General features: G+C 46.7%; 1 protein-coding gene across 2 annotated transcripts; it reads left to right on the top strand.

The window, feature by feature from the left end:
- Positions 1 to 21: 21 nt before the first annotated feature.
- PEF1 (penta-EF-hand domain containing 1) lies at positions 22 to 23,636 on the top strand. 2 transcript variants are annotated; one of them, XM_028133302.2, is made up of 7 exons: positions 79 to 97; positions 6,765 to 6,894; positions 12,710 to 13,159; positions 16,504 to 16,750; positions 19,972 to 20,127; positions 20,635 to 20,778; positions 22,707 to 23,636. In XM_028133302.2, the coding sequence occupies exons 3-7, from the start codon at positions 12,761 to 12,763 to the stop codon at positions 22,934 to 22,936; spliced, it is 1,176 nt and encodes a 391-aa protein (XP_027989103.2). In that variant the 5' UTR covers positions 79 to 97; positions 6,765 to 6,894; positions 12,710 to 12,760; the 3' UTR covers positions 22,937 to 23,636. The 2 variants fall into 2 exon arrangements, with proteins under 2 accessions (XP_054577451.1, XP_027989103.2); XM_054721476.1 differs by lacking the exons at positions 6,765 to 6,894; positions 12,710 to 13,159 and having other exon boundaries at positions 22 to 97.
- The last annotated feature ends 1,379 nt before the right edge of the window (positions 23,637 to 25,015 follow it).

Genomic DNA, 25,015 nt, shown 5'->3' with positions numbered 1-25,015 from the left:
TGGGTATGTCCTCAGGGAGCGGTTTGAGACCCGGAAGTTCGACCCCTCTCCGACTTGTTACGTCAGAATCGACATGGCCGGTTATCCCTATGGGCAGGTGAGTTTGTGAACGGCGGGTGAATCCAAGCAGGGGCCTAAAACCCCAGCTTTGCTTTCTCTCCTGTTTCTCTGTGCCCTTCCCATGCTGAGGTTGACTTGTGCGAGGTCTCGCGTGGATGAGAAGGGAAAAGCGATGGTCGGTTGCGCCCGTCGTACGTTACGCAGAACTGCACGTCGCGCACGCGAGGCTTTGGGGACCTGGTACCCCCCCACCCCCCTCTCCCGACTCAGGCTGGGCTTGGCCTGGGCCCCACGCTTTCCCAAAGCTCCCGCAGGGCGGGTGCCGGGACGGGGTCCTGGTCGCCAACACCGCGTTTAGAGCACTGGTCCGTCGATATCATTTGGGGCGCCGGATAAAAGCACACCCCCGACGTATTGCATCCGAATAATCAGGAGAACCTTTGGTTTTAGTTGACTCCACAAGTGGGCTTGTTTGACTGCTTGGTCCAACACCTCCATTTCAGACCTAGGAAAAATGAAACGCAGAGAAGACACAAACTTCCCTGAAGTCACCAGGCAATTAGGCGGCGAACCCTGGAGCTCTCAGCAAATGCTGCTTCTCCACTCGGCAACCCTTCTTGATCCAGCCACGAACACCCAGCAAGGCGATTCTGTGGCCACAGTCCGTTGTTGGATGGTAGAATGGTTGAGAGATTAAGTACAGTTTGGAGTCAGGAAGGTTCCCCCGAGCGAGGTATTTTGCCTTTCGGAGCCGAAGTTTCCAACTCTGTAAAATAGGGCCAACCTCATACTGGTAGAGCTAAGAAGAGTAATGAAGTGATGCGTATAAGCCATTTGGTACTACTAAGAGTGTAACAGGTGTTACCTTTGCGTATTTTGATTTTTACTAGACGCCTAGAAGGTCAGTGCTGGGAGGGCCCTCAAAATAGTCCCTCCTGAGTTACCCAAGATCACACTCATTTAGGAGATAAAACCCATGCAGGAAAAAATGGTTAAACTAGGTCATATGGGGTATTACAAAGTGCTCAATTGAGTGTAGTTAACATGCCAAAAGATGGGACAAGAACCCTCCGAGGGAGTGCCGCCCGTACAGGTTTTGCACACAGTATTTGGATCTCCATTATCTCAATCATGAAGACCTGGTAGGCATACTAGCAGGGAGTATTATCCCCAGTTTATAGCTGAGGAACCAGCCCAAAGAGGTTAAGTGGCTTGTCGAAGGTCATACATAGCAAGTGAGGGGATGAGGCCAGGGCTAGATCTTAAACTCCTTTCGCTGCATACTTAGCAGAGGTAGGAGAGAGAGAGGCCAGCATGGGCCGCCATTAGGAGGAAGTACTATAACCTAGCAGTGTTTCCCAAGCTCCATTGTATTTTCTGAGTCTTGTGAAATGTTAATAGGTATTGCTAATGGAGGAAGATTCTGTGGTTAAATAAGTTTGCAGAATACTCTGTTAAATAGAGCTGAACAGTTTCACCACAGGGCATCTCAGTATTTCTTAAGCTTACTTAACCATGGACTCCGCCGCGCCCCCTGCCCCCCTTTTTTAATGTGTAGTCATTTTTTTTTTATACTAGTATTCCTGAGAAACCTGGTTTGGGTAAACATTGTCAGGGTGCATTGTTTTTCAGTGGATGGTCTGCATCAGAATCACCTAGGAGCTTGTTAAAAAAGCACACTTTGGGGTTCCATCATAGACCTGTTGTGCAACTAGGAAGTGCCTTATATTTTAATAAGCTTTTGGAGGTAATTTGTATTCGACCTAGAAGAAGTGACATAGAATTTAAGAGCCTGAACTTCCAGGTTGGACAGAATGAGGATAGAATTCTAATTCTACTACTTAATAGTTATATGCCCTTAGACAATTTTATCTAAGGCCTCGGAGCCTCCGTTTCTTACTTGTAAAAAGAGAGGACTAATACTTCACGGGACAGAAATGAGGATGAAGTATGATAAAACCTGTAGGAAGCTTGGCACATTGCTAATACTTATGTGTGCCAGTGCATGGTAGCATAGTTCTTACTGCTGCGATTGTTGTTATGTCACTGCCTGGGCCTATGCTCAGTGAAATATTGAAAAGGAGGACAGAGAAACATATCTGCAATAGAAGTGCTTTTGTTTCCCCATCATACCCTTGTCTACCTCTTCAGCTCCTGGTCCGTGGTATCCCAGGAAAGGAAATGGGTTGTTTTAAAGCATCCAGAAGCGTAGTGCCACTTCCTCTAGAGGCTCCAGCTTATTATTAGGAGTCAGAACTAATTTTCTACTTCCTTTGGCCCAGGGTCCTCAAGCATGACTATGTACCCTTTGGCCCTGTGGAGGAGCCAGCGTGATGGGTTTCAAAGAACTTGGTCTCCGAGGCAGAGAGATTTGGCTTCAAATCCTTGCTCTGCCTGTTCCTTGCAGATAATTCTTGGAAAAGCCTGAGACTTCGTTTCCCCTTCTTTAAAAGGGGGTTGTAATGAGATAATCCATGTAAAGTGCCTGATACGGTGTTTTGGTATAATAATTATTCCACGTGGAAAAGGGATATAGATATATAAATTGTACAGACAGTGTAGTAAGTATTAAATGGGAATAAGTGTAAGGTACTAGGACAGCACAGCTGGGATACCTACACTCAGTCTCCAGGGAAGGACGGTTTCCTAAAGGAGGTGGCATTTAAGCCCAAAATTGAATCTCCAGTAGGAGTTAGCTGGATGAAGAAAGGAATGTATTCCAGTAGAGGGAATAGTATGCTCAAAGGCCAGGAAGCAAGCGAGAGCCCAGTATTTTGGAGGAATTTAAGATTAGTCCATGTGCTGTGAAGAGGGAGAAAGGGGTAAGAAATGAACTGAGAAAGGTAAGCAAGGACCAGATACCTTTTTGAGGAGTGTGGACTTGGTCCTAAGAGTAGTGAGGGAACTGCTGAAGAGTTTTCTCCCATTTGTGCTTTGGAGCTATTACCCAGAGCACTGTGGGAATGGGTTGAGGCAGGAGGGACTGGAGGCAGGGAGACCAGTTTCAGAGCTATTGAACTAAGCTAGGTTAGAGAAAACAGTGATCTGGTGAAAATGGTTTGAGAAGCATTTGGGAGGTAGAGTTGAGAAAACTTGGTGACAGAGGGGAGGAAGGGGAGGTGCCCAGGAAGGCACTAGGGCCTCCCACTTACTGAGATGGGAACACAGAGAGAGGAGTAGAGTTGGAGGGAAGGTCCAGGAGGTTGTTGGATACGTGGGTCTGCAGCTCAGGTGAAATGAAGCTGGAGGGAAAGATGGGACATTTGGAGTGTCAGCTCAGACATGGTAATTGAAATCTTGGGACACTTCCTGGCTCACTGTTTATTGGCTGCAGATTTCTGGACTTTAAATATTTTAGGAGGTTCTGCTGGTGAATGTCTGAGCCACTCCTGTCTCAGGATTGTTTAACCCAAGCATGTCAAACTCTCTGCCCGCGGGCCACATATATTTTTGCAGCCCAGCCAACATAATGGTATGTAAGAAACGTTTTAATAAAAGTTTTGTAACTTAATTTTTACAATATCCTGTTATACGTAATTATTAATAACGAACTACAACTTTCGCTAATGACTGATTACTATAATCGTGTTGCACTCATTTCCCTTACATGCCTTATGCGCAGGCGCACCATTTTTCTCCACTGATACTAGCAGCGAATATTTTAGCAGCCGGTTGACATGTCATTAGTCTTGTACTGAGTTGTTTGGTGTGCACAACAGGAAATATTTCACTTTTGGAGAACAAGAAAAATAGGTTTATTTGCTTATTAATTTGTGCAGTTATTCAATGTCTGGTAAGTTAATGTTCAAGAAAAAATAATAATTTTTATTAAAATGTTCTATTATTTTATGTTAATGATTACTCATTTATTTCAGCCTTTTGTATTCAGTATGTCTATCGAAATAAACCTACATTTCTATGAAAATTGAAGCTTTTTTTTTTTTTTTTTGCGGTCCACATAAACTTAAACCTTGTTTATTTGGCCCATGTCAGCCTTTGAGTTTGACATGCTTGGTTTAACCCCTTAGAATAGGCTCTAGCCTCCTCCAGCAGGCACTTGAGGGATAGCTCCGGAGAACAGACTTACCTTGGCAATGCAGCCTACTCTCTTCTCCATCAGGACTTAGCGTGGATCAACCTTTGACCCTTCCAAGCTTCACAAGAGTCTTGGATGTAGAAACATGAGCCCTCAGAGCCAAAAGAAAATAGAGGACTTTCTGAGTGGATTATTTGGGATATGAGCTCCCACCACATGCAGGAATATAGACAGATTCCAAGATTCCAACAATGGCTGAAAGGTTGGACTGTAAGGTCTTCGGGATTTCTTACAATGCTGTGGCTCTCAAATTGGGTCTAGGAACTGGGGTTCAAAAAGAACAAGATTCTTCTGCATCTCCCTGATTCCTGTGCTGGAAACCTCTGAAAGAGCATTAATCCAACCCTTGCCTCTACACCCCTTTCTACAGTAGAAATCCATCAAATTTGACATGCATTTAGGACAGTCCCTGGCATCGGCACATGGTAGACGCCCACACATTTATTGAAGAATGTAGTATAGTGGAGTCATGCAGATCCTGATTAGAATCCCACCTCACCTGTTTTAGCTGCATCATCACAGGCACAGTATTAAACTCTGCACCTTAATTTTCTCATCTGTAAAATGGAGATAATGCTGCTTTTTTAGGGAATAAAACCACTCTTACAGGACTGAGGATCAGTGAGGGCCAATTGAACTGGAAGCATTTAGCAGAGCCTCAATGAAATGTTAATTTCCCCTCCCCCACCCATTTCTGTGATGCTTTGGAAACCATGGTTACTGAACTCTTCCTGTCTTTCTTTTTTTTTTTTCTTCCCCTTTCATGATCTTGTGTTTATCAGCATGAAATGCTCTTGGGAAAACTCTTAAAAAGGCTGACAGCATGGAGTAGTATAAAAGAACCCGGAGTCAGGGATTCTGGTTTTCATTTCTGATTCAGACCTTTACTGACAACTTGATGACCTGGGAACCCCTTTTCTAGCCTGGATTCTGTCTCAGTTGGTGGCTCCACTTCATATTCTTGTGCAGCAAGAAATCTGCGTCATTCCAAGCATTTTCCTTTCCCCCTCCTCCCTCCAGCTCTTCCCTAACCTAATTAGTTGCCAAGTCATGTCTAGTCTGTCTCTGAAATAGCTTCAGAATTCATCTTGTTCTCTCCATCTCCAAGCCTGCTATCTGGTTCAGGCCCTGCCAGCCTAGGGCTTAGCCTACTGCCTCTCCCTCTCTTAGGTACTGCCCGCCCCCCTCCCCGCTAGCTCATCCTCCACACCGCCTCTTGGTAATTCTCTAAACAAGGCTCTGATCTTGTTCCTTCCCACTGGAAACTCTTCTGTGGTTCTGTTTCCTCCAGCATAAAGCCCAAACTCTTCAGAGTGGTAGTTATTTGTTTAGATTTTTATGGAGGCTTGCAGGTGCCAGGCACTGTGCTGGATCCTGGGGTACTGTGATGAATGCGTCCCACTGTCTGCCCCTGGGGAGCTCACTGTTGCATGGAGAAGACAGCAACAGAAACTACTCTTAAGACACTAATAACTCACCAGCTAACTGAAGTGCTGCAGGAGAGGTGTATAAAGAGCCTACCTCTCAGTTCTTGCCTCTGCCCCTGCTTTTTAGCCTATTACTTGACCACTCCATGCTTGCTCCTAGGTTGGTACCTGTGCCTTTGTCTCTCTTCTCCCTTCTGTCTGGAATGTCCTTTTCTGCCTTCCTGTGGGAGAAGGCCTATGCATCCTTCACTGCCAGCTTCAATATTACACCTACCTCCTCCAGGAAGCCTTCCTTGACCCACTTGATGAATTTTTCATCTTATTGCTCATTTATCATTTGACAAACAGAACAAAATTCCTCAGCTCTTGCCTCCTTGATAGTGTTTAAGTCAGTGATGGCGAACCTATGACACGCGTGTCATCACTGAAAGGTCCCAGGTTCAATTCTTAGGCGGCCGCATGCCGAGGATGAAGCATTTGCTGCTCCTGAGGATGAAACATTTGCGAAATAATGTTTTTTCCTCAAAGTGACACACTACCCGAGTTATGCTCAGTTTTTTGGCGAAGTTTGACACACCAAGCTCAAAAGGTTGCTCATCACTGGTTTAAGTAGATGTTTCTGGTGGCACTGATCAGACTATCATAATTATCTGTGGGTTCCTTGAGGACAGACCCTATTTAGTTTTGTGCCCCCCGGCCTAGCAATAATGTCATCACTCTGTAAATGCTTGCTAAATGAAGTCTTTCAATAGTTGTGCACCTCAGTTTCTTCATCTAAAAATGAGCCTACTAGTTTCTTCCTTTTTTCTATAAGAGGATTTGCCAGAGACCACTGCATTGACAGGAAAGTGCAACAAGGAATTTGGAAAACCATAAACCTTGGGCGTCAGCAGGGCTGATGCCAGCACAAATTGTTCTTACTAAGATTGCGGTGTCTAGAAGCCTTCCCTGACCTGATTATCTTTGAGTAAATGTTTACTGGCCTCTACCAACCTTCGATACTGTCTGCTTATTATGTGCTCTGCGTACATGCTATACTAAAAGCAATGTATGACCAAGCTGAATAAAAACAGGCAAGACTAGGGCTTGTGGTTCCTCTCCCAAAAGAGGTTCCACCTGGCCCCCATGCTTAAAACTTATTTCTTGAGTAGTGTCTTCATTGTGCTTTGGTGCTCCTGCAGTCCCTCCTAAGCCACTGTGCAGGTCATAGCAAGTGGCGCCTGAACAGGGACTTGAAGAGAAGGTTCGCCTAAGGGGAACGAAGTGAAAGTGGAAGTTCGCTGAACGCACAAGCCTGTGCCAGCTGCAACCGTAAGTGGATGGGGACTTTTCTGAAATTAGCCAGGCCATTATGGGGCAGAATTCAAGTGAAGGGGAAAAACATTATTGCAGACTGTTGGCTTACATGCTCAAGGAAAAGGGAATTAAGGTGTCAGAAGGTACTCTCCTACAGTTTTTGCATATCATCATAGACATAATCCCTGGGTACATTAGATGTAGAGTGTTGGGAAAGAGTAGGACAGAATTTGAAGAGAGCTCATCAGCAGGGGAAAAACTTGCCCCCAAATTGTTTCTCCTTGTGGAGCATGGTATTACACTTGCTGGAACTTTTTGAGAGGCAAAGGAGGATAGACCTCCTCCCCTTACGCCCTCCGCTCCTACCGCACCTACAGAGGAGCAAAAAGAAAAGTTGAAGCAATGGCTTTCATGTCCTCCTCCATCTCTGTGTTCTGATCCTGAAATATTGATTCGCCACTAATAGAATCAGCTGTTCAAAAAGCTATCCGAGAGGGATTAAGAGACATGACGGTGGAGGAGAGACTTGCTTTTCCTGTTACAGAGGTAGCTAACCCACATAATTCAAATCAAATACTAAGACAGCATGACAAATTTGACTTTAAAATGATAATGGCTTTTTGTGAAAGCATAGTACAAAATGGTCCTACAGCTCCCTTTACTGGAGAAATCATGACTAACATTTCTGATGCATTCCTGCCTCCTTTTGATTGGTACTCTTTGGCTCGTGCAGCCCTAGATGGAGGGGACTACTTGCTGTGGAAGGAAGAATTTTTAGAGAGATGTCAAGAGCAGGATTGTACTAATCGAGGGCAGAATGTTCAAATAACTTTTGAAATGTTAGCAGGACCAGGACAATACAGTGACTTGCAAAATCAGCTAGGTATGTGCAACAAGCTTATGAGCAGATTAGACTTTGTGGCAGAAAAGCCTGGTGGGCTTTACCAGCTAAAGGGGATCCTGAGGGAGCTTTTATTAAGTGTATGCAGGGACCCACGGAATCATTTTCTGATTTCATGGCTCACCTTACTTGAGTAGTGAGATGGCAAATACAGCATGTAACAGCAGGAGGCACTTGATTCAGCAGCCAGCATATGAAAATGCCAATGCTGATTATAAAAAATGTCTGATACCTCTAAGAAAAAGTGGAACTATTACAGAAGTGATTCAAGCATGTCAGGATGTAGAATCAAGCACTTTTCAAGCAAACTTACTAGCTGCTGCTGTAACAGCGGGGAGTAAAAAATGTTTTAATTGTGGGAAGCCAGGACACTTCCTAAAGCAGTGGTTCTCAACCTTTCTAATGCCGCGGCCCTTTAATACAGTTCTTCATGTTGTGGTGACCCCCAACCATAAAATTATTTTCGTTGCTACTTCATAACTGTAATTTTGCTGCTGTTAGTGAATCGTAATGTAAATATCTGTGGTCTTAGGCTCTACAGCAGCAGTTCTCAACCTGTGGGTCGCCTAAGACCATCGGAAAACACAGATATTTACATTACGATTCATAACAGTAGCAAAATTACAGTTATGAAGTAGCAACGAAAATAATTTTATGGTTGGGGGTCACCACAACATGAGGAACTGTATTAAAGGGTCGCGGCATTAGAAAGGTTGAGAACCACTGTCCTAAAGGAATGTAGGCAGCCAAAAAGGACTCAGGCTGGCGGACAACAGAGGAAAGGCGAGAGCATTCCACCTCCCACTTCAGACAATGCAGCTGCACCCTCCTTGTGTCCTAAATGTCAGAAAGAAAATCACTGGGCTAATCAATGTAGATCTGAATTTTATAGAAATGGGCAGCCCTTATATCAAGGCATAGGGAGTGGCCAGCCACAGGGAAATGGCGAAAGGGGCTTTCCCCAGCCCCGTCCACAACAGGTGGTTTACGCCCTGCAAGGCCCACAGTGAATTCCCTCATCCAAGCCACTCCAGGGAATGCAGGCCTTAATCTCACCAACACAGCTTGGCAAGCTGTCCCTATGGGAATTGGGGTCTGTATCACCAGGAATGTTAGGATTAGTCTTAGAGGAAGAAATGGAAACACACTGAAAGGACGAACTGTTTTGCCTGGAGTCATAAATTCAAATTATAAGGGAAAAATCAAGGTAATACTAGAATGCAAACAGATTATGCAAGTTGCCCCAGGACAAAGTATTGCTCAACTCCTACTCAGACCTTATATTCAGCAAGGTAAGGCTATAGATAGAAAAAGAGAAACACAAAAATTTGGAAGCTCAAATATCTATGAAATTAGTAAAACCCACCCTATAATTAATTTAAAAATGAAGGGAAAACTAAGGGTTTAGTAGACACTGGAGCTGATGTCAGTGTTATTAGTAAAGAATTCTGGTCTCCAAATTGGTCTATAGTAGAAACTATGGGGTCTATTACAGGGGTCAGAGTTCCTGATAATACTCAACGTAGTACTTCAGTGTTAAAATGGCAAAATAAGAAAGGACAAACAGAATGGTTTCAGCCCTATATAGTCTCCGGAATTTCAGTCAACTTATGGGGCTGGATGTTTTGGAGGGTTTACAAGCACATATTGTTACTGGAAGGGATAGCAGTTAATAACTCAGATGGAGTTTCAAGCTGGTCAAGGTTTAGGGAAAAATAATCAGGGGATTAGAAAACCCATTCAATCCAAAGGGAACCCAGAAAGACAAGAAGTAGAATATCAACCTTTTTAGGAATGGCCATTAATCTATTCACCCTCATGCTAATCCTATACAATGAAAAGATAATAAACCTATATGAGTAAATCAGTGGCCGTTAACCAAGAAAAAATTAGGTCATATTCATGAATTAATACAGGAACAACTGAAGGCTGGCCACACAGAGCCTACCAATAGTCCTTGGAATACTCCTATATTGACAATACCTAAGAAGGCGACAGGAAAGTGGCGGTTGTTACATGATCTTAAAGCAGTTAACGCTACTGTACACACCATGGGAGCTTGACAGCCTGACTCCCAGCGCCTTCACAGATACCTCTAAATTGGTCTCTTATAGTAGTAAATCTCAGGAATTTTTTTTTTTTCACCATTCCCTTGGAACCTAAACAAAAATTTGCCTTTTCAGTACCATCCATTAACAATGTAAAGCCTATGAAAAAATATCAATGAAAAGTTTTGCCTCAAGGAATGGCCAATAGCCCCACCTTGTGTAAAAAATATGTTGCTCAAGCTATTCAACCATGCGTTATCCATTAAATGGACGACTTGCTCTTGGCAAGCCAACAGGAAAAGCAGACTTTAGCAATGTTTACCCAATTAAAGCAGCCGTCACCAACCAGTGGTCTGCGGACCACTGGTGGTCTGCGAGGTCTGAAAGGTTGGCGACCGCTGAATTAAAGAAAAAATTTCCTAAATAGGGCTTAAAAATTGCTCCAGAAAAGGTACAATGAGAAATGCCCTTCAAATACTTAGGAACCATAATTAAAAACCAATGTATTAGGCCTCAAAAGGTAGAAATACAAAAAAAATTGCCTTAAAACCCTGAATGACTTTCAGAAATTATTAAAGGACATTAATTGGTTAAGACCTTATCTAAAAATCTCTACAGAAACAATGACAAATTTATTCAACAATTTAGGGATGACACTGATCTTTCCTCACCCCAAAAGACAGATAAATAAAGCTAGGGAGTAGTTACTAAAAATTAAACAGGCAATATCCTCAGCCCAAGTAGCATGGGTACAGCCCAAGTTGCCTGTGTTAGGACAGATTAATCCTACTACAAACAGTCCCACTGGGGTCATCTTCCAAAATAAGGACTCTCCTGCTATTATTAAGTAAATTAATCTAGGGCAGTGATGGCGAACCTATGACACGTGTTTCAGCACTGACACGCGTAGCCATTTCTGATGACACGCGGCCTGCTGAGGCGGCCACATGCCGAGGATAAAACATTTGCTGCTCCTGAGGATGAAACATTTGCGAAATAATGTTTTTTCCTTAAAGTGACACACTACCCGAGTTATGCTCGGTTTTTTGGCGAAGTTTGACACACCAAGCTCAAAAGGTTGCCCATCACTGATCTAGGGCATCAAACCTCTAAAACTGGTTACGTATATAGAACTCATGGCTCAATTAATGCCTCAACTCAAAAAACACTGCAGGCAGCTTAAAGAAGAAAAGCCCCAGTACATTTATCCTCCCCTTACCGGGAAGTAGTTAGAAACCTTATTTCAGAATGATTTAAATTGGCAAATTGGAATAAGTGGATATTCGGGGACACTTAGTTGTCACCTACTAAGAGACAAATTATAATTTTTATATTACACCCCTATTATTATAATACCAAAAAATACTAGACAGGAACCTATTCCTGAAGCATTAACTATTTTTACTGATGGCTCCTCTAATGGTAAGGCTGCTTATCATACAAAAAATTCAGACCCCCCCCAAAAAAAAAACAGAAAAAAGAAATATAAGAAAGAAAAAGAAAAAAAAAATTCAGACCAAGTCATCCACACTAGTCACACTTCTGTACAAAGAATTGAATTAAAGGCTATCAAGGCTGCATTGCAAAATTTCCAGAAGCCTCTCAATATTTCTAATTCTTTCTCTCTGCTACTGGCCTAGTAAACAAAATTGAAACTGCTCAATTAAAATGGCTCAGTGACCCAAGTCTATACTATTTAAACAGTACAGCAAATTGTACAGCAAAGACAATATCCCTTTTATATACTCACTAGAGGCCTGGTGCACAGAAATTCATGCACTTGGGGGGGTCCCTTAGTCTGCACCCTCTTGCAGTCCTGGACCTTCGGCTGATGTCCACCTGCCAGCTTAGGCCTGCTCCCCGGGGGATTGGGCATAAGCTGTTAGTTGGACATTCTTAGCGCTGCTGAGGAGGTGGGAGAGGCTCCTGCCACCGCCGCTGCACTGGCCAGTCATGAACTGGCTTCTGGCTGAGCAGTGCACCCCCTGGTGGTCAGTGCATGTCATAGCGACCGGTCGTTCCCCATCGATTTGCATATTACCCTTTTATTATATAGGATTATTATATAGGATATGAGGGCTCATACCACCCTGCCTGGTCAATTAACAAAACAAAATGCATATGTCAATCAGTTAGTCGTTTCATTACAGCAAGCCACAGAATCTCATCAGCTTTTACATAAGCCTGCCAAAATATTATCTAAATAATTCTCAGTCACAGCAGGCTAAACAAATTATCAAGGAATGTCCCACTTGTATGTTACATCTGCCTCAAGGGCCTAATACAGAAATTAACCCTCGAGAATTGAAAAGGGACCATATCTGGCAAATGAATGTAATGCATTATCCTCCTTTTGGACATCTTGGGGCATTGCATGTTTCTGTAGAAACCATTTCAAAGGTCCTTTGGGCCACCCCATCTACAGGGAAAATGGCAAAACAAATCATTAATCATTGCCTAATTGCTTTTGCTGTCATGGGAATTCCAAAAATTATTAAAACTGACAATGGACCTACATACACAAGCTGTCATTTCCAGCAGTTTTATACAAAATGAAAAATTCAACACATTACAGAAATACCATACAACTCCCAAGAACAGGCAATTATAGAACACCAACATCAGTGGCTAAAATCCCAACTTGGAAAACAAAAAGGGGAAATACTAGAGAAATCTCCCGTAGGTAGACTACATCAAGCCTTAATTACCTTAAATTTTTTCACTTGTAACATTGATGGTAAGACCCCAATGAAGCTGCACTGGTGTTGTGATGAGCCAAAGGAAAAAGGCGTGGTCAGGTGGAAGGATCCTGAGTCTGATTTATGGAAGGGTCCCGACCCTTTGTTAACATTTGGTCGAGAATATGCTTGTGTATTTCCAGGAAACTCCTCCAAGCCTGAGTGGATTCCTGCAAGGAACATCAAACTTCAACATGGATCCACGGAAGGAACTGACCAAACTATTGAAGACCATGCACCGGGAACCTCAATCTGTACCCCCTCAACCTATACCCCCTCAACCTGTATCTCCTCAACCTGTATCCCCTCAACCTGTACCACCTCAACCTGTACCACCTCAAACTGTACCACCTCAAACTGTACCTGTGGCCGCAGACAATCAACCACTCTGCCCCCAGGTAGCATTAGCCCCAAGCAACGTGAGGAAGATAAGGAGTGGGAGGCGAACGAGGCAGACCAGAGAGAGTCTGGAAATGACATGGGGGATGGTGAAGAAGACAATTCATAAAGCTGAGAAAGTTTGTGAGGACACAAGAATCCCGAGAACACCTGAGAATGTTTTCCTTGCCACGCTAGCAGTCGTCAGTTGTGCGGTAATACTACTAGGGTTACATGGGGAAGTGTATTATACTTATGTTCCTGACCCTCCATGGGTGAGACCCCTTACTTGGGCTAATCCCCCACATTACATGACCTAGTATAGTCACCAATAATACCAAGCACCTTGTTCATCCCCAGGGGGGACCACAGGTAGGACAAGGAAGTATCTGGGCAAACTATAATTATACGGGTGTCACCATACAGCTTCCCTTTTGTATGACAAAGAATCAAACTACTGCACCTTTGTGTGTAGAATTAAAGAGAGGTCTTTGGTTAGCATGGACACCAAAGGAAGAGGGGGCAAAAGCCCACATACATCTATTCTCCCTGGGTGCTCCTGGGAGAGGTACAGAAAATGTAACATGAATAAGATGTCCCCCCTAAGCCATTATGTAAAAATTCTTATAAATGGTACCCCACAGGGGAAGAAATTAATTGGCAAGACTGTTATAGTGCCTACTCCACCAACAGCAATCTTAATAATAGTTTTTCTTTTGTGAATTGGTGCCCCCCTGGGTCTGCATATAGTAGCAATCACACCTTAAAATGGAAAGGGACTGCGTCCTACCTGTATATTGAATCTAATCACTCCACTTCGTGGCATGGAGGAGGATTTGTTGGATCTCAGTTACAACATGATCATTGGCCTCTACAAAACACAATGGAAATTAGCTGCTGCACTTCCACCTATAGAATGGTATAGTTATCACTATAGCTTAAATAACTCTACTCATACTTACATCTTATGGGGAACTCCCAATAAGACAGTACTTGCCACCGCCTATGTATTTGATCTTTTTGTACTCCTCAGGCCCCACCCAGGTATGACTTAATACAAGTCAATTGTATAAGGTATCATACACAGGCTGCACACTATCCCATTGTGTTAATTCTACCTATTGAAAGGATTCCCTCCTGATATTAAGACAACCTGCTTTCGCTTGGGTTCCTACTAACCTAACCAAGCCTTGGGAATCTCATCAAACCTACCAACTATTACATGACCTAGTAAACTTAAAATGACAAAAAAATACCTTGGAATGTTAATTGCAGGACTCTATGCTCTAGTATTATTACTTCTGTGAGAATTGCTGCTTCATCCATGGTACAAACTGTTCAAACTTTTCAGTTTGTACAACAAGTTAAGAAAAATGTAAGACCTTATCCATACAAAAAAGAATTGACAGTCAATTTGAAATAGAATTATTGGCACTAAAATGTACAGTTCTATGAATGAGTGATAAAATCCACAGCTAAAAGCAAAGAATGTCCCTACAGTGTCATCATAATTTTTCCTAGATTTGTGTGACCCCCATTCCCTATAACAGCACCTTACACCCTTGGGAATCAGTAAAAATTCACCTTCTTGGTACTTAGGGTAAAGGTAACACAACCCTTGATATTTTAGAATTACAACAACATATTGCACAATTATCCCAGGCAAACTTACAAACTAGTTCCTTAGATGCCTAGCAACAATTTAAAAAGGATATGGAAAAATTCAATCCTTTTCATTGGATCTCCCTACATTTACCTTTTAGCATAACCACTATTGTCTTTCTTATTCTTGGGCTTGTGTGTTTATTTTTAGTCTGCAAAATGCAAATGAAGTCTTAAAAAGACTCAAGCCCTACAGACAGCATACACTTTTCAAGATTTATTAAGAAAACAAAAAGGGGGAGATGCCAGAGACCACCGCATAGCAGCATAGGCATGAAAGTGCAACAAGGAATTTGGAAGTCCATAAACCTTGGGCATCAGCAAGGCTGATGGCAGCACAGATTGCTCTTGCTGAGATTGCGGTGTCTGGAAGCATTCCCTGACCTGATAATCTTTGAGTAAATGTTTACTGACTTCTATCGACCTTTAATATTATCTGCTTACTATGTGTTCTGCCTACATGCTTTACTAAAAGCAATGTATGACCAAGCTGAATAAAAACAGGCAAGACTAGGACTCGTGGTTCCTCTCCCAAAAGAGGTTCCACTTGGCCCTCATGCTTAAAACTTATTTCTTGAGTAGTGTCTTCATTGTGCTTTGGCCCTCCTGTAGTCCCTCCTGAACCCGCTGTGCAGGTCGCAGCAAGGATTGTTGACAGGATTCTGCCAGGAGCATTTGTGTGTATGTGGAAGTGCTTTGTAAACTGTACACGTGAGGGCTTTAATGCAGGGCAGAAAGAAAAGGGTTTGGTTGCTGCCAGGTTGCACCATGCCCCTAGAATGTGGTAGGGAAGGCCAGAAGATCTGTCTGGCAGCCCCTGCTTTGTTGGCCTTGGGTGCATTTCCGAGGGTGCCCTATGCCTGAAGCAGTTTATGGCTCTGTTCACAGGGCTTATTGTGGAGCAGCTACTTCCTGGCTTGGTGTCCAGCCTGTTCTTTGGGTGTGCACAGACTTTGCAGTCCCCACCCCCTTTTCTATCCTACCCTGGAATCCTGTTCCCAATTGCTTAAGGAAAAAATGCTGTAGCAGGAGCAGTGGGAGTCTTTGGGTTTGGGTGTGGGTGGGGAGTGATCTAGCTCCGCCTCTACCTTCAACTCATCCTATATAATAAAAGCCTAATATGCAAATCGACCGAATGGTGGAACGACTGGTCGCTATGATGCACACTGACCACCAGGGGACAGACACTCAACGAAGGAGCTCCCCCAGCCCGCAGGCCCCAGGTCAACTAAGGCAGGTGCCAGTGGGGGCCCTCACCTCCCACCCCCCCTTACCCTGCTGGTCATCCCGCAGAGGGAGGCGACAGGCAGCAGCAATGGGGGGGGCGGGGCTGGTGAGTGGTGGCGCCAGGCTGGCCAAGGTGGATGCCAGCGGGGCCCCGACCCCCGATCGCCCTGCTGGTCTACCTGTGCACAATTTTGTGCACCGGGCCTCTAGTAGTGTGATATGAACAAGTCCCTTCCCCTCTTTTGGCTGAAGAGGTTACTAGTAAATTGGGTCGTCATCTCCCTCCAACTCCCTTGGGAATCATTTTCATTTTTAGGTCTCAGCTCAAATGCTGCTTTCTTAGGGAAACCCTCCCTGATTTCACCATCTCATTTGTGATCCATAGCACATGACTTATGCGTCCATTTTAAACACCTGTTTCCTTATGCGGGTTTGTTAGGTATTATGGAAAGGATTTCCATGCCTCTCCTGTTAACTGTGAGCTCCTTCAGAACTTGTCCCTCTCCTTTATATCTCCGCCTGAGTTTACTGCACAGGGCTTTTCTGATGATGATGATGATAATAATTTAATGATGATTTATTGATCATTTTCTTTATGCCCGACACTGTTGTTAGAACTTTATTTTCCTTTGTTAATGGCTTTCAGACTAATACCTTGCTCTTCTTACAGGCCCTCTCAGAAACTGGCGACCAAGCGTCGGGAGGGCAATATGGCAGTGGGGTACCCCCTGGTGGCGGTTATGGAGGAGGCCCTGCCCCTGGAGCGCCTTATGGATACCCTAACCCTGGGGGCCTCCCCTCTGGAGCTCCAGGAGGACCCTATGGTGGTGCAGCCTCAGGGGGCCCCTATGGTCATCCACCTCCAAATTCCTACGGTGTCCCACCTCCTGCGCCTTATGGACAGGGACCTCCTCCAGGTAAGTAGGGATTTGGGGCTCCAGATGCCTCTGACCTCGGTCTCGGTTACCCAGGGCCCATCCTTGTCCTTCCTGTAATGTGCAGGCAGCCTAGCATCTTGCTTCTAGCTTCAGCTTGCATCAGTGGAATAAAAGTGTTTTAGTTAGCTTTGCTGTGGTCACAACTCCAGTCTCTCTGGCTACAACAGCAAACAGTTCTTTCTATTGCTTGCTCACACTTACTTCCTCTTGCTTACATGTCAGCAGCTGTGCGTTTGGCTGCTGAGATTCTGCCCCATGTGTCTTTTCTTTCCAGGCTCCAGGCTGGAGGAACAGCCGTTATTTGAGATTTGTTCTTTTTGCAGATAAGAAAGAGCAGGAGAGTCAGCAGGAATGCGTGATACCTCTTAAAGTTTCTGCTTTCAATAACTTTATATCTCCCATTCCTGTTCTCTTGGCCAAACCACACCCCCTGGCCCAGCCTCTTACCAATAAGATGGGAGTGGATACTCCTCATGGAGGGGCTCTGCAAGCCACCAGGCAGTGAAGAGGATGGGGGAGACGATGGGGGCAGGGCATAGGTGAGCAAATAATTGGAGATAATACAGCCTATCATGGGAAGAAGCCCCATTTCTGTGTAAGGGAGACTGACTACTATATGTGGAAAGGCAAGGTAGTGTAGTTGTTGATAGCTTGGGATTTTGAGATCAGACAACCTACTGACCTGACCAGATTACTTTACCTCTTTAAGCCTTAGTGTTTACATCTGTAAAATGGGTGACTATCCCTCAACATTGTTAATAAGGATAAAATAAGAATGTGCAGGTAAACATGAGCACAGTGTCTGGCATGTGAGAAGGGCTTAATAAACAGTATTCTCTTAGAAGATTTGTACTGAGACATTCTTAGCAAAGAGGTGTTCAGCATTTAATGTGATAGCAGATATGGCAAGGGCCTTAGCACTGACAGATGCTGAAGCAGGCAGATGGTGAGATGAGCTAGGGGCGGGATAAAGAGCAGAGATACTAAAGGTGAGGTACTGGACAGCATGGCGAGGAAGTGGGGGCTTGGTTATTCAGTGGAGGCAGAGAATCTTGGGTGAGGGTTTCGGGCTCTGAAGATTTGAGTGGTCTCAGGGGCCAGGGGAGGTGAATGCCCACTCCCCGGTTTCCTCCCACACTCATTCAGTCATCCTCTTCACCATATGCTGTTCCCAGCAGACCAAGCCAGCAGCAAGGCAGCCTGGAACCAGTCTGGTGCACCTGAAGGGCCTCCTGGGAATGGCTTGCTGGGAAGCTGCAGCATCTGAGCAGATGTACCCAGGCAGGAGGCTCTGAGGGGGATGTTCAGACCATGGGGTTCTAAACACTGAGCTGTGGCATTTATCTTGTCAGAGCCTAGAGCTTCTGGCCATTTGCTTTCAGCTCAGCAGCTTCATGGTGGACTTCCTCATCCTTTCAAAATCTTGTCTCTGAGCCTACATGAGATCACTGTAGGGAAACCTTACATTGGAGGCTTATCCCTCCAGGGCCTGAGGCCAGAGATAATCTCTGGGGCTGCAGAAGAAAGGAAAGATGTGCCTTAGGCTCTTAGCTACTCTCTCTCTAACTCTTCACCCAGCCGGCCACCCACCATTGCCACCTGGCTACAACAGCAAACAGTTCTTTCAGTGCAGCTAGTGGCCTCCTGGAGCAGTGCTTTAAAGTGTGATCCATATGTCATCTGCAAAAAAAGAATGGGACTCCACCTGAAGCCCCACCTCAGCCCCACTGAATCCAGGATCTAAGGTTGGAGCACCACTGCTCTGTAAGACAGGGTTGACCAGTAAAGGTGCCCCACCGCCCACTGGAAATATCCGGATGGCACTCCAAACCCAAAGGGCCTTTCCAGCCTCCTCACCTGAATTGCTTCTCCCTCCCATCAATCCAAGACCCCTTAGAGTACTCTGAACATACTCTGTGTCTCTGTGTCTTTTCTTCTCCCTGTAACAGCTCTGTCATCCTTTCAGATCCAGTTTACTAAGTATTCCTTCCTCCGTGGAAATGGGACTGCACATATTCCAGGCCTTTTGCTAAAACTTTCTGTTGCTGTTATCTGATTTTATCATCACAACCACCTCGGGAAGCAGGTCTGAAAAAATGAAACAATTAGTCTAAAGTTGCACAAACTAGCAAGGGTCAGAGCTCTTTGCTTTCAGAGCCCGGGCTCTCCCATGCAAACTGCAGGGGCACCTGTTACAGAAACTGTCCCTCTGTGGGCTGTGGCCCTCACCCTCCATGGCAAAGCTGCTGTTTTAGGAAGGACGGTGGTGGGGCAGCCTAATTTCCCATTCAAAGAAGCTAGATAGTCCCTTCGTCAAGCAAACCTCCTGGCCTCATCTGTGGGGCTGGGTGGTGGTTTCTGTGCTCAGTAGGGCCTGTGGCTGTCTCTGATACCGCCCGTGCGAAGGGGCCTTTTTTGTGGCCAGATAAGTCATTAGGTTTAGCAGTACTGTGTAACTGTGGCCTTTCCTAAGATAGTCTTCTGTGCTTCTCCACTTTCATTTATCATCCTTTCCCCTACTCTCCAGCTCACTCCACATGTCTTTTCAAGTGAGTGATCCTTTCCTCCATCTACTGACAGACGCACAAAGCTACTTACGGTACATACTCCCAACAGACACAGCAGCACTAATAACCTGCAGTCACATAGTGCTTAGATTGTAGCAGGCGCTGATTTAGGGTTTTCATATACTTATATCTTCATAATTTATGAAGTAAATGCTACTGTGGCCTCATTTTACAGATAAGAAAATGGCTACGCAGAGAATTTAAATCACCAGGGCTATAAAATGGGGGTTGGGGGCTGAGGCTCTGAGGGGTCTTGGGTTGACAGGAGGAAGAGGCAGTTCAGGTGAGGAGGTTGGAAAGGCCTTTGGTCTGGAGTGCTGTTACACTGAGGCCAGCTCAGCGCGGATTGAGCACTTTCCCTCTCTGTGCCTGCCTCTGTGCTAGCCCCTGGGGGTTCAGAGATGAGTTAGGCTCCTGCCCAGAGGTTGCTCCAAGTCTAACCAGGAAGGTGGTTTAAAAACATGTACACGGTGGAGTGAGCAGGGCCATAAAAGAGAAGGAGTAGGTCCCCTCAGGTCTTTGTGGATAGAGAGAACCCCTAGACAGGGAGGCACTTAGACGCTCTTACCAGCATTTCTGCGGATTGGCCTCGAGACCTCTGTTTGACTCCCTGGTTTGCACCCCTTCCTGCAGGCGGCCCCCCTCCCAATGTGGATCCTGAGGCGTACTCCTGGTTCCAGTCAGTGGACTCCGATCACAGTGGCTACATCTCTGTCAAGGAGCTGAAGCAGGCCCTGGTCAACTCCAACTGGTCCACATTCAATGACGAGACATGCCTCATGATGATAAGTGAGTACCAGCCCTTCCCTGTGGGCTCAGGCTCGGGGCAGAGCCACCTGATGTCTGACAGTAGGTGGGTGACCATTCTCAGAAACACTGTTTATCCAGGGGGGATTTCAGACAGGAAACTGGGTTCAAGGAGAGATCTAGACTGAGAGCGCTTCCCCTGAGATCTTTTCTCGAGTTTTAGGCCCTGCTGAGTCACAGGCTGACTCCATTTCCCATTCTTCAGAACGGGACTCCATGCCCTGGTGGGAGATGGCAGGGAGGGGGTCATCTGCCAAGCCTGCAGAGAAAATGCAGCTCTGGAAGGGATGGCCAGGGGCGGGGGGTGCTGTGGCACTCGATGAAGGTAAGTCTTGGAGAGAGGCATCTGGGCCTTGGGTCTGTGGTTCTGTGAAGTCTCCTATTCCATCCAGCCTGAGGAGAAGGGCTGCCTCCATGGAGAAGGGCTGCCTGAGGACCTTTGGCCCTCAGCCCTGAAGCCTGCCTTCCCTCTTTCCCCGTCTCCCCAAGACATGTTTGATAAGACCAAGGCAGGCCGCATCGACGTCTACGGCTTCTCAGCCCTGTGGAAGTTCATCCAGCAGTGGAAGAACCTCTTCCAGCAGTTCGACCGAGACCACTCGGGCTCCATCAGCTACACAGAGCTGCAGCAAGGTGAGGTGCAGTGTTCTCTTCGCCCCCTAAGCAGAGCAGGGCCTTTTCTCTAGCCCAGTGGTCGGCAAACTCATTAGTCAACAGAGCCAAATATCAACAGTACAACAATTGAAATTTCTTCTGAGAGCCAAATTTTTTAAACTTAAACTATATAGGTAGGTACATTGTTATTAACTTAATTGGGGTACTCCTAAGCTGGCCTTTGCTAAAAACTCAAAGGGCCAAAGAGCGGCATGTGGCTCGCGAGCCGCAGTTTGCTGACCACTGCTCTAGCCTCTGACTACCAGTGTCCACTGCCCTGCTGAATACAGCCCTCAGCACAGACTTACTCCTCTCCTTTTGTGGCCTGGCTGCGGCTTTGAGCCAAGACCTGGGGCAGGGGAACACCTGGGTCCGGGGTCAGGGCTGGACTCCTGATGATGGGACTCCTGGCAGTGCTAGGTGAGACAGGCCCAGCCTACAGAGCCTCAGGGATGGAAATGTAGTAGCCCAGGGTCCTGTGAAACCAGGATGTGTGGTGTGTGTGGCTCTCTCCGCTCTAGTCTCTAGCATGCAGAATGGGAAGAGCCTTGATGGGGGCTCAGAAAGATGACTTCTGTTCCTGGCTCTACCAGAAGGCAGTTACCTTCCCCACTCGGGCCCGGACCACTCTAAATGCTGCAGTTGGGTAAGATGATCAGAGGCCACAGTTCCAGGTCTGGTTCCAGTTCTGACTCTAGAGCAGCGGTCGCCAACTGGTGGTCCATGAGGTCCGAAAGGTTGGCGACCGCTGCTCTAGAGGAAGAGTGTTCGTGGTCTGATGAGAACCTGACAGGCAGCTTTGCCACCTGAGAGGGGGAAAGGGATCCCCAGAGTACCCAGCCCCTTGTCCTGGCTGTGGATTTCAGTCCTACTAAGGAGTTCTGTGGTGGGGAGGGGAAGAGCTCACCATATCTGCACCCTGGCAGAAGGGAGAGGAGATGGCCTGTACTGATCACCTATTCTTTTGCAGAGTATATATTGGTAAGGGTGATGTTATCACAACCAAACTAGTAGTTATTGAATGAATGTTGGCTAAGCACTGTAATAAGTACTTTCAGCATGTTACATTATTCATTCTCTTCATGTGCTAGGTACTGTTTATTATCTCTCTCTTCCTAACCCCCCACCCCTTAGATGAAGGGTCCCTTTTGACTATTCTTTTATGGATGAGAAAACTGAGGCATGGCGTAGGTAGCACACTCTCGGGCCACATAGCCAAAGGAGAGATGAGACTAGCCTGGGGCAGTAGATTATGCAGAGAGGGAGGGAGGGAGGGAAGGAGGGAGGGTGACAATCTCCCAGGCCGAGGGACATGGGCAGCGGCACGGAGGCTGTGACCTTGGAACTGCCCACAGCCTTGCCTGGGTCGATGATGATGATTTTATTATTTGTAACAACACTTACTGAGCGTCTGTTATGTGTCAGGCACTGTGCCAGGTGCTTTACCTGATCTCTTGTCATCCTTAACTGAAACTGACCAGGTAAGTATTGTTCCCATTTAGAGATGGTACGGCGGAGGACTAGCAAGGTTAAGTAACTTGCCGAGGGGCTGTTTGGCTGTCCGCCCCGGTTAAGTGGTCCTAGGGGTCTCAGACTCCTTCTGTAATGTGGACGAGTCAGAGCTGAGCATGGGTGACCTGGTGTCATTCTGGGGCCCCAGGAGCCCCTGACTAACAGATCGTAATGGAGATTTAGAGAAGGGACAAGGCCTTCCAGCTAAGGGGGCATCCAGGCAGAGCCCCTGTTGTGCTGCTGCCATCCTGGACAGACCCTTGGGACTTCTGTCCTCTTCCTCCTTCGGTGCTTGATCCCTCAAAGTCCCCTGAAGTGCTGTGCTCTGTGGAGCTGGTCGATGGCAGTGCTCACGATGGGTTTTTGTGTCTGCTCTGTGTACCCCTCCTCTCCAGCTCTGTCCCAAATGGGCTACAACCTGAGCCCCCAGTTCAGCCAGCTCCTGGTCTCCCGCTACTGCCCGCGCTCCGCCAACCCCGCCATGCAGCTAGACCGCTTCATCCAGGTGTGCACCCAGCTGCAGGTGCTGACCGAGGCCTTCCGGGAGAAGGACACAGCCATGCAGGGCAACGTGCGGCTCAGCTTCGAGGACTTCGTCACCATGACAGCTTCTCGGATGCTCTGACCCCGCCCATCCTTTGAGAGTGGCGTGCACTGGGGCACCTCCTGGCTCTTTGGAGTGGGAGAAGCATGTGGGCCGCTCTCCTTTTCCTGCTCCTCCTGATACAGCGATTTCGCCAAGAGGGCTGGGACCCCTGTGTCATAGCTACCAAATAGTGGGTCCTGGGCTTGACGTAGGAGAGGACTGGAAGTTCCATGTCCTTTCAGCCCTGAGCATAGCCTTGCAGCAGGAGCAGGAGGTGCCAGTCATTATGATCGGCTGGACTCCAGCCTCTCTTTCCCTTCTGTGCCCCGACGTAAGTGTTCATCAGTGTTTTACTATGAGCACCTGTCTCCCCGCACCCATTCTGTCCTATCAAATGAAGCCAGTTTCTCCAAAGTGGAATCTGACCAAGCATGGGAGAGAGGGACCAGGGACTTGCATTCCACCACCCCCATGCCCACAGTCCGTGTGTGTCAACTCCTAGCCACCTGGGGCTGTCCCTGCTCGGGGAGTTTGGGCAGTCTGCTCGCTGAGCATGTTGGGCCAGGCTGCTGCACTCCTCAGCTCGGACCCCTCACGGGTCCACCACTCTCGCCTGGCTTCAGTCCCCAGGGGACAGTTGCCACCTCCCTCTGCCAATGCCCTTTTCATTCGGAGCCAAAAGTTCAGTGAAACTGTAAGCTTCAATAAAAGGATGAACTCTGTTCCACATTTTCCACCATGCCTTCCCAGCTACAGGTTTATGTGCTCATCTGTTCAGTCACTCATTTATCCTTTCATTCAACAAAGATTTAAGTATCTACTGTGTACTGCGCTGCTCAGAAAGTAGCAGCTGAGGGGACCTCGTGTACATGAGGCTGCTGTCATTTACCAGGGTGAAGTTGAAGGGTAGGGGGTTGGACTCAGCTCAAGAGGCCAATTATGTGTTTTATAACTGTTTTAGGGCTGGCATTCTGAGCAGGATGCAGCCACTCCAAACTTTACAGCCTGGCCTTTTTATTATCTCAAGCCCTCCCTGGTTTTATCCTCCAGACAAACTGCATTTATTAAGTCATAACTTTCCCCCCGTGTTTATTAAGCACAGACAGCTGTACTTGTCTGCTGGCTCTTCCGATCAGCATGATAACCAGTCTACACTGAATGTCCATAGTGAGCTGACGGAATTTCAGTCCAAAGCCCAAACACCAGACACCTGGTTTGCCTGGGGGACCTTATCATGGGTGATGGTGCGAGAATCCTTTTGCTTTGGGGGGTAAAGATAAGAGCTCCCAAGCCCTAGGCGGGGCTCTCCTCTGCAGTGGATGGCTGGGGAAAGAAACTATGGCTGTTTGGCAGCTCAGTGAGGCCCAGCAGGTATGTCGGACTGGGCAGTTCAGTCCCATTCTCTGTAGACTAGAGTCGTAGAATTAGATGCATTCCCAGAGGCCAGCCACCATCCAGAGCTCGAACCCCTCATGGCCCCATGTGAGTCCAGCCTCTGCTTGCCAACCTCCAGTGACAGTTCGGTGCATGCCAACCCTCCAGATGCCTGGAATCTGCCATACATTCCCCCCAAGTCTGGGGCTCTTCGGCAGCTTTACACCGAGCATCTCTCCCCTTGTCATTCTGGTCACGTCCCCTGAATTTTCTCCAGTTCATGTGGGTCCCCCAATGGAGGCCTCAGGCTCACATGGCACTGGGTTCAACCAGCAGAGAGTAGGGGAAGCTTCTGTTGTTTCTTTGTTCCCACTGAGCCAAGTGTCTACTGAAACCCACTTTAGAACGATGCCAGTCATAACCACCTTGTGCTCAGCGAGGGCTGAGGAGCCCAGGACCTAGGTTGGTCCTTGTGGGCACAGTTGGTTCTGAGTCTGGGGCCAGCCCTCACACCTCATTCTGCACACTGCACTTCCAAGCCTGGCTACAAGCTTGACCAGCAGCTCTGGATCCTAAGGCCAAAAGGAGTGTAAAATGGGCAGGACAGCCCAGCCCAGCTGACCACCCTGCACATCTGTGGGAATGTCCACTGGTGAGTCATCTAGAGAGCAGGGTGACGGCCCACACCTCCCACGTGTCCTGGTGATGCCTACGAGGAGGGGTGCTTAGCATTCCTGAGCTGGG

Source organism: Eptesicus fuscus, chromosome 9, assembly GCF_027574615.1.
Source record: "Eptesicus fuscus isolate TK198812 chromosome 9, DD_ASM_mEF_20220401, whole genome shotgun sequence".
NCBI classification, from domain to species: Eukaryota; Metazoa; Chordata; class Mammalia; order Chiroptera; family Vespertilionidae; genus Eptesicus; species Eptesicus fuscus.
Note: the sequence above shows the minus strand (reverse complement) of the source record. Positions and strands in the feature narration are given on the sequence as shown.

Excerpts from the sequence above, each read along its gene's own strand:
- PEF1 (XM_028133302.2), top strand. The coding sequence starts at position 12,761 with ATGGATCCACGGAAGGAACTGACCAAACTATTGAAGACCATGCACCGG. Across the intron at positions 13,160-16,503 it reads TAGCAGTCGTCAGTTGTGCG|GCCCTCTCAGAAACTGGCGA; the intron begins GTAATACTACTA and ends CTCTTCTTACAG. Across the intron at positions 20,128-20,634 it reads GACATGCCTCATGATGATAA|ACATGTTTGATAAGACCAAG; the intron begins GTGAGTACCAGC and ends CGTCTCCCCAAG.